Source organism: Nilaparvata lugens, chromosome X (genome assembly GCF_014356525.2).
Source record: "Nilaparvata lugens isolate BPH chromosome X, ASM1435652v1, whole genome shotgun sequence".
NCBI classification, from domain to species: domain Eukaryota; kingdom Metazoa; phylum Arthropoda; class Insecta; order Hemiptera; family Delphacidae; genus Nilaparvata; species Nilaparvata lugens.
In genome coordinates, this window is record NC_052518.1 from 68,544,958 (window position 1) to 68,566,377 (window position 21,420).

A 21,420-nucleotide genomic window follows, 5' to 3' on the forward strand; every position below is an offset into this window, starting at 1 on the left:
CTAATATGACCTAATTTCCTATGCCAATTCATTGCTTCTGAATGATTTGAGAAATTGGATTCAGAATCTTTGTCAATCTTCTTAGAAATGTGATTCACTATAGCCTTGTCATGATTACCTATTTTACTGGCATATTCTGCAATAGTTACATTATTTTTAATTTCTTCTTCTAATTGAACTTCATATAAAACTTGCTTATTTTTATTCCCTTCCAAAATAACAATTTCGTTTTTCATGATTTGGACTCTACTTTTAGTAAACAAAACTTTTCCACCATTTTCGGTAATTGCATTTACTGACATTAAATTATTAGTGAGATCTGGGACATATGTAACATTTTTAAGTATACACTGTTCTGAGTTTACAACTCCTGAAGCTAATGCTACCATACTTTGATCTTCCTTGGCAACAGATATCGTTTGTTCACATGTTTTTACATTATCTAAAATACTGACATCATTAGTCATGTGGTTTGGTGTACAACCACTATCTATGATAAATACGTTATTGGAGACATCCTGACCCTCAGTTGCTTTTAGGCTATGACTTATTGAACTATTTACTTGAGTTAGAAAAGATGTTTTACTTTGAGCCTTATTACGAAAGTAACAGTCTTTTTCATTGTGATTAGTTTTTTTACAGATTTTACATGACTTGTTATCACTAGACCTATTGTTTTTCAAAAAACAATCCTTTTCATAATGATTTGACTTTTTGCAATAAGTACAAAATTTTTGTTTAGACCTGTTATTTGGGCAGTTATTACGAATGTGTCCATATTCATTACAGGAGTAGCATTTTGTTGTCTTACTATTGGAAGTAGAAGCCTTGATCTTACCTCGTTCTTGTCTTACTGTTTTAAACGCCAGAGATTCGCTCTCACCTGACCATTTAATTTCTTCTTGGAGAAGTCTAGCCTTTAGATTATCCTAAGTCTTTTCCTTGTTTACTGTAGAATCCCACGCACTTGAAAAATTTTTATACTGTTCTGGGAGTACACTCAGTATTTTAGTAATCACCATTGTTCCATCGATTTTCTGGTCAAGTCTGTTCAATTTGTATGCGATGTTTTGAATGTATGTTAGGTTACCCATCAGGTCTTTATCTGTAGAGAACTTGCATGTATAAAAGTCTTGAAGAAGATTTTTGTTGAGTTGTGTCACGTTTAAATAAATTTTTCAATGTGTCATACATTTCCTTGGCACTATTACACGATATAATGTGTATTTTTACATCATTGTCCAGCATCATCAAGATGTAATGTTGAGCTTTTGCGTCTTTGTTTTTGAAAATCTTAATCTTATCAGCACTTTCACCCTGTTGTTCTGAAGTTTCAGTTCCATCTACCACATCCATCAGATCTTTAGCTTTAAGTAATATTTTAATTTCAAATTCCCACATAGTGAATGAATCTGCATCCTTCAGCTTATGCACATAGTTTTCCCCGTCCATCGTCGCCATTTTGAGGTTACCTTTTACTATTATTTTAAGATAAAAACCAATAATCACTTTTTATGTTTTACTTGTTTTAAGATTAAACTTTTTACTTGTTTTTACGTTTTTGGCCATTATCTGGGCCCATAACCTGATGAAGTTTTAGTTTTACTTTTAAAGAATAAAGAGTTGACGAGGGAAACTCACAAAGAAAACGATTTTACATACCGACTGCGTTTTTAATCACCATGACAGTGCTGCCACCATAGTTGTTCAAACACATAAATAATTTTGACATTACAATAGAAATAATACAAAATATAGTTTTACATGAATTATTATATTCCAACATTTATCAGAAAATTTTACTCACAACATGTTTCAACATTAATGTTATTTTCAAGTGAGTGAATAAAATAAATCACATTGAATATGAATAAAGACTAAGAAATTGTCAAAAGCCACAGGTTTTATTGATAGTTAGAAAGATCGGTTTCGTTTGTTACACCATTGTCAATCTTTGATAAACAGTTTAGCATTCTTAGATAAACAGTTTATCAGAGATTGACAATGATGTAACAACCGATACAGGTCTTTCTAACTATCAATAAAATCTGTGGTCTTAGTCTTTCTTAGTCTTAAAATTTCTTAGTCTTTTTATTTAGTATGAATAATTACCAAAATATCAACTTCTCAACTACTCAAAAAATGAATAAATACTATTACTCAAGTAATAGAGGATTGGATAAAATTATTGCAGGGTGAATTCAATAATATCTTGTAGTAATTCGACGTAATTCGAGTAATTCCACGACCGAGGAATCTAAGTTTGTGGTCACGACCGTTAGAATGTTCAAATCTCACCACTTCACTTCCTGGTTGATTGACAAAGGGGGCCCAGCTCCCCGAAAATTCTCGTTTGAATGTAAGTTTTCAAGTGTTTTTAAACTATCCGTGTCGTGTGTATCCTGTTTATATTTATATTATATATACATATAGAAGACACTTTAAAGTTTGTAATATAAATTAAAACAGGAGACACAAGACATAAATAGATTTAAAACACTTGGAAACGGAAATTTTCGGAAACTGAGTTTTCTTCCTCAACCGAGCAGTGAGTGGGTAGCCTACAGTTTGAAATCAAACGGTCGTGACCACAGACTTTGTGATAAGACAGACTATTATAGACTCTGATCAGAGTCTGTGGTCACGATTTCAAACAGTAGGCTACCCACTCACTGCTCGGTTGAGGAAGAAAACTCAGTTTCCGAAAATTTCCGTTTCCAAGTGTTTTAAATCTATTTATGTCTTGTGTCTCCTGTTTTAATTTATATATATATATATATATATATATATATTATTTCTTATATTATTCCTTCTCTCATTTCCCTCAACGTTAAACACCATGCTACAATTTCATCCTAGCTTTGCTTGAAACTACTGGTTCCAACAAATTCATTTTCATTCCAAAAAACTCTCCAAATACATTAGTCACGTTGAATTCTTCTCCACCTGCAAACTTCTTCAAATACCTCCAAATGGTTTATCAATACAACTCCCACTATCTGGTCTTTCTCCCCAATTCCACCCACCTTTGTTCCAATTCCAACATCAGATTTCACTGCAGTTTCATGATATTGTTCATGAACAGTACACTCTATCTGTCAACTCCCATCTTGGTCAACTTATGTCTTTTGTCAAACTGATTAATCTTCATAATGATCCTTCCCTATCCAATATTTGTAATGAAATCCTCAAAAAATCAGATTGTGCTCTAGAGAAAAACAGAAACTCTCACCTTGAAAAACTTTTTTCCCTGTTCAAATTCCACTTACAAAATAACCTGCCTCTTCAAATGCATCATTCCAACATTCCCAACCCCCCCCCCCCCACAACAGTGACAAACCCAGCCTTGCCTCGCTCTTGAACCTATCACCACCCTGCCATATTCCGCCCTCCTTACTCAAAAGTTTGCCCCAACAATCTACATCTCCTTCAATCCATCAAGAAAACGTTGAAAATCCCACTGTCCTTAACCTATCCTCAAGAAACCTTTCACCTACAGATCAATCAGTCCTCAACAAGGGTCTCTCTTTTGCCCCAACTCCCAAACTTAATGCCATAAACCTTCTCTCTGATACTGCTCACTTCACTAGATATCTCAGATGGCAAGTATACTTCAGTGGCAACAACACTTCTGACCCTTCTTCCCCTCGACTACTTCTGACCAAATCATCAAAAAGTTTGCCCCAAAATCCAATCGTGAACCCAAGTCTCTCCCAACCAACCACCCTGTTGAAATCTTCTGTGATTTACTCCTGAACAAAGTCAGCTCTAAAAAATTCATTGAATCCCTTACTCCAACCCCCAACCTCACACCCCAAGAGTTCAAATCCATCAAAGACCTTCGTTCTGTCCCCAGTATTTTCATCACCATAGCTGACAAAAGCTCAACTGTAGTCTTACTGAACACCCATCAATGAAGCTAACCGGCAACTCACCAACCCTGAACAGTATCAACTCCTGCCTTCTGACCCTACTCCACAAATCCAAAAGAAAGTCGTCACATTTCTGATCAATACGGTCCATCTGAAGGCCTCTCGGACTCTGACATCAACATCCTTTCGTCAGACGCTCCCAACACACCACACTCCTATCTTCTTCCAAAAATTCATAAAGAAGGCAATCCTGGTCGTCCCATTGTTTCAAGCATAAATAGCCTAATTGAACGAATCTCTGCCTTTGTTGATTTTCATCCGACCCATAATAATTTTTTAATTAATGATTATGTTCGTCAACGTCGATACATTTCGAGCAGAAAACATTAAATTTTCGTCATGCTCGAAACTTTTTTGTTTTGAAAGATAAGTGGGTGGTGAAAGCAAGATAGTTTCACAGAATTATTTTGAAATTATTTTCAATTGTCAAGAGTAGTCGGAAGGTCGTATTTTGGTCTCCAAGGAATTTTAAAGTTAGGAAAGCGTCTGCATGGTATGTATTGTGTACCAAATTGTATGCTAAAGGCTGGTAATTTACAAAATATTTGACTAAATTATTTCAAACGCAAGCAGCTGATTGCCTCTAGAAAGGCTGTAATGAAACACTGCTTGGATTATTCGAGGCGAGGTTGTCATTTGCACTATTTATAATAATGTTGCATGCAGTTGCTGAATTTTTCAAGCGTTCTGTATTTAATAGAGCTACCGCGCTACTGGGTATGGTACTGGATACGCAACGGCCCCAAGGCCGATCGGTACGTGAATTGGGAGACCGCCATTGAGGCCCGGTCTTAAGACCGGGACTAAAGAGTCTGGGCCTTAAGACCGATCGAAACGTGTATGGTAGGCCTTACTTGTATTGGGCTGAGCAGCACCTACCATGCATCCAGCAATTTGCTCATCATTAGACCTACCATACACGTTTCGATCGGTCTTAAGACCGGGCCTCAATGGCGGTCTCCCCATTCACGTAAATTAATCCGTCTTGAGGCCGGGCCTCGCTTGATTCCAGTGCGGCCGAAATCCGGCCTTGAGATAACTTTTCGTCTTGAGGCCACACCATACACGTTTCGATCGGCCTTAAGACCCGGAATGAAGAGGTCTAATGATGTGCAAATTGCTGGATGCATGGTAGGTTATGCTCAGCCCAATACAAGTAAAGTGTTTACTAACACTTGAAAAAGAGAAATTAGATAGTTTATTTTTCGATTTTAAATTTACTCATTTAATTCATTTTTGTATGATTTTTTAGTATCTTCAAATATGAATATTTTTGAAACGGTTTGAGATATTAAGTGCGGTTCCCACCATTAATTTTCACTCGAAATCATGTATCATGACCACCTTTCCATTTAAAAAATGAAATTGGATTCAAAAACAAGTTGGACTCATATGACGGATCCAAGATGGCGATAAAAAAGTTGTTATTCAATTCGAATAGGATCCCCAATGAACAGATTCCTACAGACTTATGCGCCACGAACACGCACATTCCACTTTTCATTAGCTAATACTATTCTTATTATATTTGTATTTGTATAGAAACAGTAAAACAATATAATACAGTTATAATAAGCATAGCTGATGCATCAGGTTGATGAGAAGTGAAATGCGCGTGTTCGTGGCGCATAAGTCTGTACCTTTGAACTCTCATCATCATCATTCCTCCCATTACCCACGCACAAGCCCTTGGAAAATGTGATCATCCTCATCAAATCAGTAAAAAAATTAAAAATAAATGAATAAAAAAACTAAAGTTTATAAAATAGAGATTACTCATATGACTAGTCTGTCATCTCCTGTCATTTTATTAGGGCAATTTATCACCGGAAGCCTATCCATTTGATTAGGAGATATTGCTTGCTTATCAACTGTGAGTGCACATGCTAATTTCCTCAACTGTTTGAGAGCATAAATAGAAGAATCAAAGGGACTGTTATTTATGTTTGTGAGCCACTTTGACAGAAGATGACAGATGGCCCAACCTATATTTTTATCTTTTCAAGTTGAAAATTGCGTCAAAATGGAAAAATAGTTACATTGGGAATGCCCAATTAATCTTCCAATTTTGAAAATCTTTCAACTAAATATCTTAATGTAGCTTCAATTGAGATATTGTGAGTTATATGAGATTATACAGTGTTAATCTGTTCCCTTATCAATTAATCAATTCATCCATTCTGAGCAATTGGAGTACGATTTCTTCTCGATGAGGAAGTCAAGGAAAATATCAGGAGGCAGGCTCCAAAGTCAACTGACGTAAATTATACGACCATGATATTTCATACTGTACCTAAATTCTATGAACTTGATCTGTGCAATTCTAATTTTTTGTCTCTGTTCCTTTGAAGAATGAGACAGAGTACTTGATAATTCTTTATTAGACACTAGACTTCATTTTGTAGTCTATATTTATTTGGCAATTAAAATAACAGTAAATTTCTAGTGCTGTATTATATTGATTCTATTGCAGTTGAAATTTCTGTTTAATAGCAGAAGCTGTTATACATATGTCTGATAGATATGTGGATAGTCGATATGTCCTGTAAAGATGTCCAGCTGATATGGATACTCGTTCAAGATTATCCCTTTCTATAGGATAACAATACTTACTTACTTACTCCTCAGCTCTACAGGTCTTTGCAACCCTTGGCCTCCCTCACATAGCCTCTCCATCTGTCACGATCCTCGGCCTGCCCCCTCCAGTTACGAACTCCAAGCGTTCTCAGATCTCGTTCCACATCATCCGTCCATCTATTTCTCGGTCGACCTTTTCTTCTTCTGTTATATATCCTGTCCTTCCATATACATTTCACTACTCTTTCATCTCCCATTCTCACCATATGTCCCATCCATCTTATTCTGCCAGCTTTAATAAACCGCACAATGTCTTCATTGTTTAAGAACTGCTCTATTTCCGAATTTTTTCTTCCTCTCCAAAGACCATTCTCAAAAACAGGACCCATGATTCTTCTCACTACCTTCCTTTCAAAAACTCTCAATCTTTGCACATCTCCAGCTGTAAGCACCCATGTTTCCGATCCGTAACTCACCACAGGCCTCACCAATGCTTTGTATAATTGTAATTTCGTAGCTCTAGATATCAATCGAGATTTGAACAACTTGATATTAGCATAGTATGTCCTGTTTCCCGCCATGATCCTGTTGTTAATCTCTGCTGAGACTTTCCCACTACTTGTCACAAGTGTTCCCAGATAGACAAATTCTTCTACCTGTTGAAATGTGTAGGGTCCAATTTTCATGTCTCTAGCAACTCTCCTACCTAGGCCTACTGCTGGTGACACTCTCAGATACTTTGTCTTGGCCTCATTTATCTTCAATCCCATTGGTCGCCAGTGATGTCATTGGTCACTATTGATTGCCAGTGATGTGAAGGCTTCTCTCAAGGCTGGTACTGTTCTAGATACTATGACCAGATCGTCTGCATATCCACAAACTTGCCATAGTCTATTTACTATGGTGCTTCCATGCGTGATACCTTTTACTGCTTCATGGAGAGCCAAAGTAAACAATAATGCAGACAACGCATCTCCTTGCCTTACACCGTACTTTACAGGGAAACGCCTCCCAACAGTCTTGCCTAATCTTACTCTGGAGAAGGTCTCATTTAGGGTAGCAGCCACTAGCCTTATTAATTTTGAAGGTGAGTTATTCTTATCCAGTGCTTCAAGTAGCTTTCTCCTGTATAAACTGTCGAACGCTCTCTTGTGATCTACAAACAGCATGTGGAGACTTATATCGTGCTCTATACACTTTTCCATTGCCTGTCTCAATGTGAAGATCTGGTCCACTGTGCTCCTGCCTTTTCTAAATCCTCCTTGGTAGTCACCAAGCACTGCCTCTGCAAAAGGAGTGAGCCGTTGAATTAGGGTATTTGTGAAGGCTTTATAAGCAATGCTAAGCAAAGAGATTCCTCTATAATTTTCACAAACCATTTTATCCCCTTTTTTAAAGATTGGGCAGATCATGCTTGTCTTCCAATCATCGGGCATTTTCTCCTTTTTCAATCTATCTCCTCCACTCTTTATCATCTCACTGAGAATGCCATCCTCACCAGAAGCTTTATTGTTCTTTAGAGCTGCTATTGCTCTCTCTAGTTCTTGAATGGTAGGTTCTGCAGTTTCTTCATCTTCCCTGTCAACATTGTGTGGCATTTCAAAACGACAGCTTGGCTGTCCATCTTCTTCTCTCTCATTCAACACCTCCTCGAAATGCTCGGTCCACCTATTCAAGACCATCTCATTACTAACCACATGCCCATTTTTGTCTTTAAAGCCGTTCAACCTTGCCTGGAACCCTTTTCTGAACAGTTCACTTCTTTGTACAATTTTTTACTCTGGTTGGTTTCACTCAATGTTTGTAGGTGTAGAATCTTTTGCTTGATTGCTTCTCTTTTTCGACCTTAGAATTGATTTTGCTCTCCTTCTTAATAAATTGTAGTTTGCTCTAGCTCCTCTTGTATCTCTTTGCAACATCTTATTTCTAGCATCGTTCCTTTCCCTAATTGCTTCTTCACACTCCCTATCGAACCATTCCTGATTTCTTGCCATTTTTTCTACCCCTATGGTCTCTTTGGCAGATCTCTCTAAAATGCTCTGTATCCTCTTCCACTGAACATTCACATCCGCTTCTTCCATTTCGCTCTGTCCAAACTTCCTATCTAGATCATTTTGAAATATCTGTCTCTCTCTATCCATCCTCAACTTACTGACATCCCACTTGCACCTTTTCACCCCATTCTCCTTGCGTATATTGGCCAGTCTAAATCGTATTACAGCTCTAACCATGAAGTGGTCAGAGTCGCAGTTTGGTCCTCTCATTGTACGCACATCCAATACACCCGAGGCATGCCTTGCAGATACTAAAACATGATCAATCTGATTCACAATTTCGGTGCCTGGTGCTTTCCATGTTCCCAGGTGTATCCTTTTATGAGGGAAGCAGGTACTCCTGATAATCAATCTGTTGCTCTCTGCAAACTGCGGAACTAGAAACCCATTACTATTGGATTCTTCATGGAGTGAATATTTTCCAGCCACTGACCTAAGGGCACTTTCTCTCCCTACTTGAGCATTCAGATCCCCCAAGATCAGTACCATATCGTGTTGGCTAATCCGTTCTAATTTACTTGTTAACATGTCGTAGAAATCTTCTTTTACCTGCTCATCAGCATCTTCTGTAGGGGCATAGACAGAGACCAACGTTACATTTCTAAATCTTCCCTTCAGTCTGATTATACACATTCTTTCCGATATTGGCTCAAAATTTAGTAATTTTTTTCTCATTTCAGCCGTAATGAAGAAGCCTGTACCGCCGTATCCAGTCCTATCTTCTGTACCACTATACAGCAAAGAGAAGTCTTTTTTATCGATCTGTCCTCTACCTTGCCACCTTATTTCCTGCAAAGCAACTATATCCAAATTGAATTTTGAAATTTCCAATGTTATCTCTTTCATCTTACCAGGCGCCAACATTGTTCTAACATTCCACGTTGCCACTTTCCAATCCATATCTCTCCTGATCTTAGATCGCTTATTCCGTAAATCATTATTCAAAGTTGGGTCTGTATTCCTGTTATTAATCCGAAAATCCTGTCCTATCCGAGGCTTTGTTGTGGGTTTCGCAACGAGTGTGAGTTTTTCCGGGGAAGGGTTGTTGGCCCTACGCCCAACCCCCAACCTGGAGGACCAGTCCAGTTTTTGACGGTGACTATTTTATTTCGCCACTACCCCTCGACGCTGCTGGCTGCAGGGCCGGTGAGCTTCCCCCGATTCCAACGGGGACGCGCCCGATGGAGGTAACTGGCAAATCCCCACATAGGATAACAATAGGATGAGATAAATATCCTATTTTATAGGATTGAAACTTTTCATGAACATCCAAAGAAAAGTAATAAGCTTCACTCCATTCTTTCTTAATCATACAAAAACTAAAATGAATGGCCCCCATCTATTGATTGATTCGTATTAATTAAATGGACACACTGCATCATTTTTGCTTCTTCTTTATTTATAGTATACATCTTTATAATATAATGAACGGGAATACCATTTCGCGATCAATTTGTGAGTTAGAATAGCTAAATTTTGAGCTCTGATGATTTTGGATACTTGTATGTATACGGCAAGACTGCTGGGTATGTGTGAAACTAGCCCAACTCTGCTGGCCATTCTAGATATAGAATATAAGCTTTATTCTAGATTCATTTCAAACTGTATGCTTCTTTCATAAAAACCACCTGTGCTCCACATTCAACAAATGCTGGCAGTTCATTGTGAACCTCACTATAGGAAGAATGAATTCTTTTCTCGTAGATTAATTATTTACTAGGACACAGCAGAAGAGCTATAACTAAACCGTTTTTTCTCATCTATTGTTATGCATTGTGCCATCACAATAAGTCCGTTATAGCTTTCTTTTATCAAATTTCGTTCGAAAGGCTACAGTCGAGACTAATCTAATAAATTGAGAGCTTGAACGTACAAGTACAATGCCTCGCAACTCGTCCAGGGTCTATAGTGAGATTTAGGTTATAAAGTCAGCATCTGATTACCTCTAGTTTGCCATCACCCACACCGTTGCCAAATTGCTTATGCAGAAATGGAGTGATCCGTGGTCTAGTGGATAGAGTGCTTGCCTAGCAGCATAGAGATGCCGGGTTCGAACCCCTCTCATTACCAAAAGTTTTTTAACCAGATCACTCCCGTGTTATCGGATGGGCACGTTAAACTGTCGGTCCCGGCTGAAGTATGACAGTCGTAAGGCCCATTGACGGCTTAAATTATATATTCAGGCGGTGGGACCTTCCCGAAAGGGACTCCCCATCAACAAAAGCCATACAAATTTTCTTTTTACTTTATCCAGAAATATGATGAACTATAAAATCTCGTTTTTGAAAATTTATCAAATCATATTTGACAACTATATTTTCTTGACGAATGAAATATATTTGAAATAGAATTGATTTACCAGGATAACTTGAGAATCACACCTATTTATCATAGAAGGCGGTGGAAAAGAAAAAATGACGAAAATGCCTTCCTGTAATTTGCACTGAGTTTATAACGTGAATATAGGAGACGCTCCAACTCACACCACAATCCCAATCAGTTTTGTTACACCAACATTAATTTCATTCAAATATAGTTAAGAAATTGGAATAATATTTTGTTACAATTTAAATAGAATTACAATTTTCTCTATTCAATATCATTGCAGCTAGTTTTGAAATGATGTTTCTGAGAATAGAATGTGATCCTGATCCGTTTTCTCTGCCTTATTCATAAAATTACAGGAAAATCATGTTATCGTCCAAGAGTGGACAAAGACAATCTGTTTTCACCATACTTGTTAGATAAAATTTTTTATCGTGTACACTGATCAAATAATGTACTTGAAGAAGTGATCAGCTCATTTCGAGGAAATTATACACCTGTCTAAAAGATTTCAGATACCTAATTTTATCTGAATTATATACATGAAAGATTTTGCAAAAATAATTGATTAATTCAGTTATTAACTTAGTATTTTATTAATTCATTTATTTATTCATCCACTTAATGATGTCTTTATTGACTCCTTCATCAATTCATTGCCTTTTTGGTTACAGCACGCGAACGCAGTGCGCAAATATGCGGAGGAATATGTGAAGCGCAGGTGCCAAGGGAGCGCGGGTCGCCGACTAGCGGGGTCTTTGCTTGGAGTGCCGGGAGTCCGCTACCTTCCCGGGGCCAAACCTGGAACGTTCTTCGCTCGCGACAACGTGTCCAACTTCATCACGTGGTGCCGTAAGGGCCTCGGCGTCATCGAATGTCTGCTGTTCGAGACCGACGATCTGATCATGCGCAAGAACGAGAAGCACGTCATCCTGTGTCTCCTGGAGGTAGCAAGACGGGGAGCCAGGCTTGGCATGCCTGCGCCCATGCTAGTCCAACTGGAGCGAGAGATCGACCGCGAGATAGCGGCCGATAAACGACAGGTAGTTTTAATTTATTTATTAAAAAAAAATATTTTTCAAAATCAACAATAGGATGGGATACATATCCTGTTTCATAGGATCAAAACTTTTCATGAACATCCAAAGATAATTGATGCTATTTTTTCCATTTCTTCTTAATTCTCCAAAAACTACTTTATTTAATGTAGTTTCTAACTAGGTGTGAGAATGATAAGAGAACTACAATGCATTTCAAGAGAACTACATCAATTATTAGTATAATTTTATTGTATCATAGGTAACTACTGTTTATTTTATTGTAAATTCTGTTCTGTATTTCAATTTTCAAATTATGAAATGATTTTGTTCTATTTTCCAGTTTATTTTCTTATTTAATCTCAACTTCTGTTATATCTATTTACTCTATTGATAGTTTTGCATTTCTCCCATCGCATAGAGAGTTAGTGGGGAGGATATTTTTAATATTCTTTCCGAAGAATGTACATTGATATGTCCAAAACTCCGCCAATTTATGTAGATGCATAACAATATAATTATCTACAGTTATTACAGATTGCTTTTTTCATAAATCATATACAGTTCAATAATTATTTTTTTTAGTCTATATTATGTAAATTCATCTATAATTTTGCTGTATTGTAAGCTATTGTATATAAGTGTATAAGCCAGTATATATTGTAATCTACATAAATAAAGTACTCAATCAATCAATCAAAATGTTTCTTCGTTAATATTTTATCACTGTACTGCATTGGCTGCAAATAAGTATATTATAATCCATTTTATTAAGCAAGATTTGCTTCTGTAATTTTAAATGTATTATTGAATATTTCTCATGGCAGCCCTACATGTAATTTCTGTTGGTACGATTTCGGAACAGAAGAATGAATGTGATATTACTGATCGATATGGTTTAATTGTATGAATTTGAGTGATTTGTACATTTTGCAGTTGATTTGATTCTAATGACTGATTCGAATTTTTAATGTTTGATGATTTGATTGAATGATTTCAGTTGAAGCGCGGGATGAGCCAGCACGAAATCCAACAGCTGGAAGAAGAAGCTAGCGATGATGATGACGATGACGATGTTAACACTCAGTTCGGTCCCCTGCCTCAGATTGTCACTAACGACCTCAAGAGCCTTGATGAAATGGTCAGTGGTTTTCACTCTCTTACTTCTTCCAAATTCACATTCAAAATAAAACTGAACAAATCATTAAATTCGTAAATCTGAAATCATTAAATCAATGTACTTTAATGTGCATTATGTGGGATAAACATTGTGATAACTTCGGACCATAGAAGCAATTCCTTTTGATGTTCAACAAATAATTGATCAATAATAATAAATTACTAGAAATTAAAAAAAAATCTTTTTTCACTGTAGGAGCTGGATGGTAGGTAATAATATTTTTTTCCGTTTTCCATAATTTAATCATGTAAGTTTCATCAAGTAATCACTACCGTTTATTGCATTATATAAATTTATTGCTGGATTTGGATCCGAATCCCATCAGCGGTTAAAACGTCCAAAATTCAGGTTTATTTCGCTTCCCAACCAGGTTTTAAACGATATATTATTTCACTTTGCTTTGCGTGCTGACTGATGTATCTGAACATTCTGTTAACCTAATAAGCGTGTATTTTAAAAGTTTCTAAAGTTCAAATTGAGGTTTTCAATTTCCATAGTTAAGGAAAGTTGTTTACATAATTTTCTTCCTTATAATCAGTCTTATAATCGAGTCCTTGCTATCTTACTATCTTAAATAGAATAGAATAGAATAATGCTTTATTTTCAAATCAATCGTAACAAAGTATTGTATAGTATATATATTTCTAGCATCTAAAGCTTGGCTTTCGCCGTCAGCTCGAGTTGAGTTTTTATTTTCCGACAATATTATTATATCACAATTGAACTTGCATTCATAAAATAGACATAATTTACATACATGCGTAAATAAAACCTTAATGAGAGTAAAATTTCAATGCGTGAGTATATTTAACAATGAGTTGATACATGCAAAACAATTATTACCGAGTAATAGAGGGCAAGCTTTCATCATATTATAATAAATTTTAATTTTTTTGTTAATTTCCAAAGACTTATTACATATAAAGATTAGATTGAGAAGATAAATTCATACATAAAGACTGAGCAATATAATATCCAATGTTTTCTTTAATAATTGAAATTTTCTATTAGGAACCATCGATAATGCCAGGCGCTCTTACAAAATTCAACCAGCTCTCTCCAATTACCCCCGTTTACAACTTCTATATACTCATTCTCAGATATAGTTGAACCACCCAGCCACCTTCGTCTCCACTCACCCAAAACCACACACCGAGCAATAAAATGGAACGTATCTTCTCTCTCGCCTGAGTTGCACAGTGAGCATGTTCCACCCCTTCCCTCAATCCACGGCCTGTCATTCAAGTACAGCATTTCCCCTCTCACTCTCATTATCCACCTGATATCTGGCAATGCAAATCCTTCCTTCAGGTAGCCTTCATCTTCCAAATTCACACTTCTAAGCCTTTTATAAATTCTGTGGTATCTGGCTGTGTTTGCTGCACTTTTGAACTCTTCCAAATCTTTCAACTTTCTCAGCTTCCAAAGATTATTGAGTTCATTTTTCCAGTTAGCCAAATTGTTTAGACTTAGGTCGATATTAGCATTCAGCCCTTGCGCCATATCTAGCCAGCTCTTATACCAGAATACTCTATTTTTTACAACTTCCGCTGCTAGCAGCTTTGGTAGGCGCCAATCTTGCATTGCCATCACCTTATTTATGTAATTGAAATGTAATCGGAGCGTGTATTCGTGAAGTGGTGGCTCTCCCGTTTCCAAAAATAAAATATAACTGGGCGTATTGTAGGGCAAGTTAAACAGCCGCTTAACGAAGAAACGCCATAACTTTTCTACTTGCTCGTATCTTCTGAATCCCCACACCTGAGCAGCGTATACCATGATCGCTCGTGATACACTTCTGTATAGAGCCCATTTAGCCGATAACGGAACCTTCTTATTGTTTATTAACTGTTCCCAGCCAGCATTTAAACCCGCCTTAGCACTTCTTAGTTTTTCTTCCAGATGTGGGGTCATAGTCAGCGACGGTGTTATTAATACTCCCAAGTATCTATATTCATTCACCCTCTCCATCCTATCTCCCTCAAAAAACCAATTTTCCCGACTTCCTTGTTTCCCACCTTTTTTGAAAACCATTACTTTTGATTTATTTAAGTTTACTCTCAGGTTCCACCGTTTGCAGTAAACTTCTAAACTGGAAATCATATCTTGTAGTTCTCTTCCCGATTCAGCTAGTAACACGATATCATCAGCGTACATGAGAAGTTTAATCCGAATATTACCAACTCTTGCGCCTCCTCCCAATTCTCCCTCCAAATCATTTAAAAATGAGAGAACAAAAGCGGGCTCATCTGACAACCCTGTTTTAGGCCTACCCCTGCACCAAACTCTTCCGTCAGCCCATTCTCACTCCATACTCGTGTAGTGGTTCCGTTATTTCCGCAGTACATATTTCTAATCATCTTTATAAACTTTGATGATATCCCCATGCACGAGAGTTTGTAGAAAAGCGACCGTCTATCCACCGTGTCGAACGCGGCCGAAAAGTCGACATAGAAACAGAAGAGTTTACCTCGTTTTCTACTAATTTTCAAGTTGGCTATCGATAGTAAATTGAAAATGTTGTCTACCGTGCAATATCCCTTCCTGAAGCCAGCCTGATATTCGTTCAGTATTTTATTCGTGTGTACCCACTTCTCTAGCCTCATCAGTAAAGTTCCTGCAAAGAGTTTTGCTACGGCGTCTATAAAAGCTATTCCTCTGAAATTCATTGCTTGATTTACATCTCCTTTTTTATGTAGGGGAAAAACTATTGATCTCTGAAAAGAATCAGGTACGTTTGCCGTTCTGTAGATATTATTGAAAATTTTTGTTATTCTTATCAACAATTCATCTGTGCCGTTTTTATAAAACTCATAGGGAATACCATCTTGACCTGCTGCTTTGTTATTTTTCGTTTTTCGCAAGACTGATTTTAACTCTCCCAATTCGAAATCTTTGTCCATTTAGTACCAACGGTTCTGCGTACAAGACTGGATCGGCGCTGACTGGTGGATTCAGTAGCTCTTTAAAATGTTTCACCCAATCGTCTGGGCTTATACTATTTGCTATCCGCCTGACCGGTTTTTTAAATAATCTAATCGCGCTCCAGAATCTCTTCGTATCATTGGCATTGTTCAACTCTTCATAAATATTCGCATAATACGTTTCTCGTTTAGTTTGACATAATTTTCTGTAAATCTTTTTCTCTTCGATATACATATTCTTCACAGTAGCGGTATTACATTTCCTGAATAAATTCAAGAGGCCAAACATCTTATCTCGTGCTCTTTTACAGTCGTTATCGAACCAACGCTGTTTAAAATTAACACGACCTTGACCGTGAACGAATGATGAGCTCGCTGCCTTTTCTATGAAATTACCAACTTCTCTTATCGCAATCTGATTGTTGTTATCAATATCATTGCCAGATTCTCGCATACTTTCCGTTAATCTATCCTTATAAAATCTTTCGTCATTTCTTCCCCATATAAGTTTTTTCGGCAAAATCTCGCAGTTGTCCCTCTCATAGTCTATCACTACATTTCTAAGCTGCAAACTAAGTGGCATATGATCTGAGTATGGCTCTTTTCTGACTAAAATCATTAACTAAATCCAACACATTTCCTGCAACCGCAACCAAATCATTAACTGCAACTCCCATTCCTCCAATAAACGTTAATTCACCCAACCTATCACTTGGCGTTCTCCCATTAAGAATAACCAAATTATAATAGGCACAAAGTTCTAAAAATCTTCGCCCCCTATTGTATAGATCTTTATCTTTAGAAACTCTGTTGTATGCAAACCTCCCGTTATCATCCCTAAGTAAACTTTCATCATGGATAACCTGCTCTTCTCCAATACGTACATTCATATCGCCTATCAATATAAAATTAGACACTACATTAGAATACATAAAATTCAACAAGTTCACAAATTCATTATTCCAATCATTACAGTTCAAGTAAAGAGGCAACAGGTTAATCTCTCCCTTAAAAAGAAAATTAATATTTACAACTAAACGATTATTTATTGATTTGAAAGTAAGTGCCTTATGGTTCATTGACAATTTATTTATTCCAATCAGCATTCCCCCACTGGCCCTACCAAATTGAGACTGCCTGACTGAGCCTTGCCACCTTACTTCAAAGTTATGGAAAATATTTTCAAAATCACTAACATCTTTATCTTCAACAAAAGTCTCAGATAGGAGAATCACATCAAATTCACTCAAAAAGTTCAAAAAACCAAATTCATTTATCTTTGATTTGAGTCCACAAATATTATAATACAAAATTTCCATCACCTGCGTGTCAGTGTTGCTCTCCCCTCCACATGGTACGGCTTCGCTCGATCGCTGACGGCGGGCCTCCCGCTAAGCGTTTTCTTCACCGGTCTCGAAAATATTTTTGATAATTGCCTTGAAATCGCACTTCACCAGTGCACTCAGCTCTTCGGCACCATCTTCCTTTCCGCAACGAAGTCCTTTTTCCAAAGACCACCAAAATGAACGCTCTTCAACCCACAGCTGGTCACCTTTCAGAACGCACTTGAGTTGATTGTTCGTCTTTAGTAGTTCTTTTTTCACCGCAAGTAGCTTGCCTCTTTTCCTTCTGGTTGCTAGAGAAAAGTCCTTTTGAACACTGAACCCGGTACCTTTCAACTTGTTAACATGTTTAAATATATTTTCCAAATCATGATCTGAAGGGATATGTGCGATTATTGGCGCATTGTCCTTTTTTGGGCCAAGAGTGTGAGCTCTATTCACTTGTACTTGCCTGTCACATTTCAGTACATTCGAGCAAAAGTTCATCACTTCAACACGACAGTCAGTATCACTTTGGTATTTGAGACCCCTAAATATTAAATTATTACGGCGAGAACGATCTTCATAATTGTCCAAACGGCTAGTAATTTGACCATTCACCTCCTTCAAGCGTTGAACTTCTTGTTTAAGCTGTTTATTTTCCTTCTCAAGCCCCACAACTAGTGACTTCAGTCCTGCAATGTCGTCTTTAGTTGCCAGAACACTAAATTTTTCGTCGAACAGTTTCTTCATTGTAGACTCGATAATCAACACTAGTTCATCGTTACGTGAATCACATCCTTTTTTCGCAGTTTGCTGATCCGAATCCGGTGACTCACGTTCGCGTTTTTCACCTCTCGATTGCTTTGAAATAAATTGGTCCATCGCGATTAATTAGGTATTACCAGTAATAAAAACTCGGTGAAAAATTTTTATTCAGTTCGTATAACGTTCAATATTCACTTGTTCTAACCAAACTTTCCGAACCGACCGTAATATTTATCTTTGCGATAACGGAGCAACAAAAACAACACCCGTTCTGTTCGACTGCCGAAACTCAACCATACTTACTATCTTAAATATATCACCTTCCTGTTATAGGTTTCCTATTTATATTTTACAGTGATAATTTTCATAATAATTTTCAATTTCCATAGTACAATTCACAATAGGTATCTCGGAAAAAATGTATTTGTTTGTTAAGGAATTGTGAAAAATCCAATCTAATGTGTTAGTTATAATCACATTTTCCGCTGTAGGAGGAAACAGGAAATGCAACAGATTTTTTCGCTATAGTAGCATCCCGTTCCGCAAACTTCACAAAAAGAACAGGGCATCAAACTCACATACCCACAAAACGTATATCTTATGATAGAAAAACATCCCATGATTAGTCCACTTCCGCATGCCAATTGACAGAATCCCAAACGACCGAAACGCTATATTTTCCCAAACGGCCGAAAACTCCTTTTTCCCAATTGGCAGAATCAATGAAATATTGAAACGGGAACTTTCTCATTCAGCCGAATCCCAAATGACAGAAAACTTTTAAGAATTTTCTCAATCGACAGAAAACGTGGTTTGTCCCAAACGACTGAAAGTGGTGAGAGTCCCAAACGACCGAAAGCGGTGAGAGTCCCAAACGATCGAAAGTGATCAGTTTTCCAAACGACCGAAAACTCCTCTAGTTTGTCGCAAACGGTAGAAAGTACAGTAGAATTGCCACTTCTCTACTCTTTTTCTTATACTCTTTTATCCTCTCATCCCTTATTTTTTTCTTCTGTTCTCTTCTTTCCCCTTTATTCTTTTTCTCCTATTCTATTTTCTTTTCTCTTCTTCTCTGATTTTGCTTCTACTTCTCCATATTCCTGTAGAAATAAAAGGAAATTCAATGGGTAGGAACTTTCGTTCCTCCTCTTGAAATTTATTGGACTAGTAGTTCTTTGAACAGTAGACCTCGTGCAGTTATAAACCACAGTCTCCTCTGATACTGTCCATCAGAGTAAATTCTGTCCTGTCCTGTCGTTTCGGCGAGATATCATTGTATAAACGACTAATGGCTGTTTGGGTTGTATCGACAATGACAATGACTGAGCCCTGTGGGCATTTTGTACTGTGCGGCACCTGTGAGCTGGTTCATCGCCACACAGTCAACTACAAGGGTGTTCTGCCGCAACCCATTATTTGCCCCGTATTTAGGAGCCCCTTGACGGGATACTGCAGGGTGTTCCAATAATAAAAATGAAAATGAAATTTATTCTATATATATACATATATACGAGTTTATTCTTCAGCTCCAGCCATTTCTCGCATCCCATCTGCTATTTATTCCGATTATTCCAGCCTCCCTGGACCAGATTTCTATTCATCATACAAGTATACACCTGTTTGTTTCACATTTCAGGCGGTCTACTTCTCCTTCTTATCTCCTTATCTCCGTATTCCTCACTCCATTTCCACAGGATGTATTCTTTAAGAATCTCGTTTTGTTGATTTCCAAGTTTCAGAGTCTTAGAGCAAAATACTCTGTACAATGGAATGATAAATTCTAATTGGTGTAGGATTTGTAATATTTTTGGACCTAAATATGGCAGTGTTCGATTATCAATGGTATTGCTATCCATGTCTGTCAATGTTTGTGTTGCCTGCCTGGCCTGACCAATTCTACTCGTGATTTCTCTTTTGGAATTGCTCTCTGATGATATCACGTTGCCCAGGTATTTATCCCATTGCATCACCTCCAACTCCTAGATCCTTAGCTGTACCTATTTTTATTCAATAAGTATGAATCAAGTATTTAATTCGAATAAATATGATTCTAATAGCTTTCATAACTTGAATACAATATGTAGACACAAACTTAGAATTCCGTTGTACAGTCATACTAATTCTACAAATCACAAAGAAACTGGCACTTAACGTCTATCAAATAATATAGTTCCACACCTGACCACTTGAAAGGTTAATTGATGTATACTCATGCACACAATTTGAAAAAATATTGAAAGCAGTGTTAATTGATGAATGCTTGTAAACCGTACATGACTATTTTGACATAGATTGGAATCGTTTTATGTGATTCATATTTTGTTGTATTGTACTGATACTGATCTTAGTGTTTTTTGTAATTGCCAATAATGTTTTCGGTTACCAATCTCTTAGCCAGCTCGATCCTCCTCTTGTAAAATTGTTTGAAATTTCTATACCCAGCAGAGTTGTTGGCGTCACCATCCTCACATCTGCTCTTGAGGGTGAGCAAGATTACCTTAAAAGTCTGGCCAGATCATCAGTGTAATGAGGTCCACGTTATAATGGCAGTGTTCGATTATCAATGGTATTGCTATCCATGTCTGTCATTCAACAAAGCGAATAGCGCCATCTCTTTCTTGCTTTGCTCTGTTGCCAGATCGTCTTTCAACAATGTAGAATTAATAATTAATTAACAAAATAATGCATCTTAATTATAAAAATTCATTAAGGAATTATTAAAAAATATACTTTCTTGCTTGATAAAATATAATTGATTATTTTAAACGAGAATGAACCGTTAATATTATATCAATAAACCTGTATATAGAAGGCAGACAAGACAGAGACAACGTTTCATCGGCAACGTTTTTCATCTATCTTTCTCCACCATGCCATTATAACGTGGACCTCACTATAGGAACTCAATTGAACTTGAATTCTCAGACTAAGATAATAGAATAGGAATTAGAAAAAGTAGTAGGGATCACTTTTCAGAACTGATACGATAAAATGAAAATGATAAAAGGAGTAGGGAGCACAAGAGCAAGGCACAATATGTAGATGAAATCGAGAGGAATAGTGCGAGTCAAATAGGCTTTGTTTCAATTTTTTTTTCAATCTTTTTTCAATTCAAAAATTAATTTATTCAAGAATTTTTATTTGATTTAACTTGAGAATAATATTTTCTAAAATTCATTTTAACTACTTATCCAATTTATCCATTTTAACTACTTATAGGCTTCAATGGAACTCAGAAGCAACGTGATTAGAAAAATATTTCACATTTCATTTATTCTACTCACCACTGCAAAATCCCTGC

General features: G+C 36.9%; 1 protein-coding gene across 1 annotated transcript in view; it reads left to right on the top strand.

Moving 5' to 3' along the window:
* LOC111054213 (GAS2-like protein pickled eggs) overlaps positions 1-21,420 on the top strand; it is a 61,732-nt gene that overhangs the window by 8,744 nt on the left and 31,568 nt on the right. The window contains exons 3-4 of the mRNA XM_039441519.1: positions 11,563-11,931; positions 12,926-13,066. Of these exons, the coding sequence (XP_039297453.1) occupies positions 11,563-11,931; positions 12,926-13,066 (510 nt within the window). The remainder of the gene's footprint in view (positions 1-11,562; positions 11,932-12,925; positions 13,067-21,420) is intronic.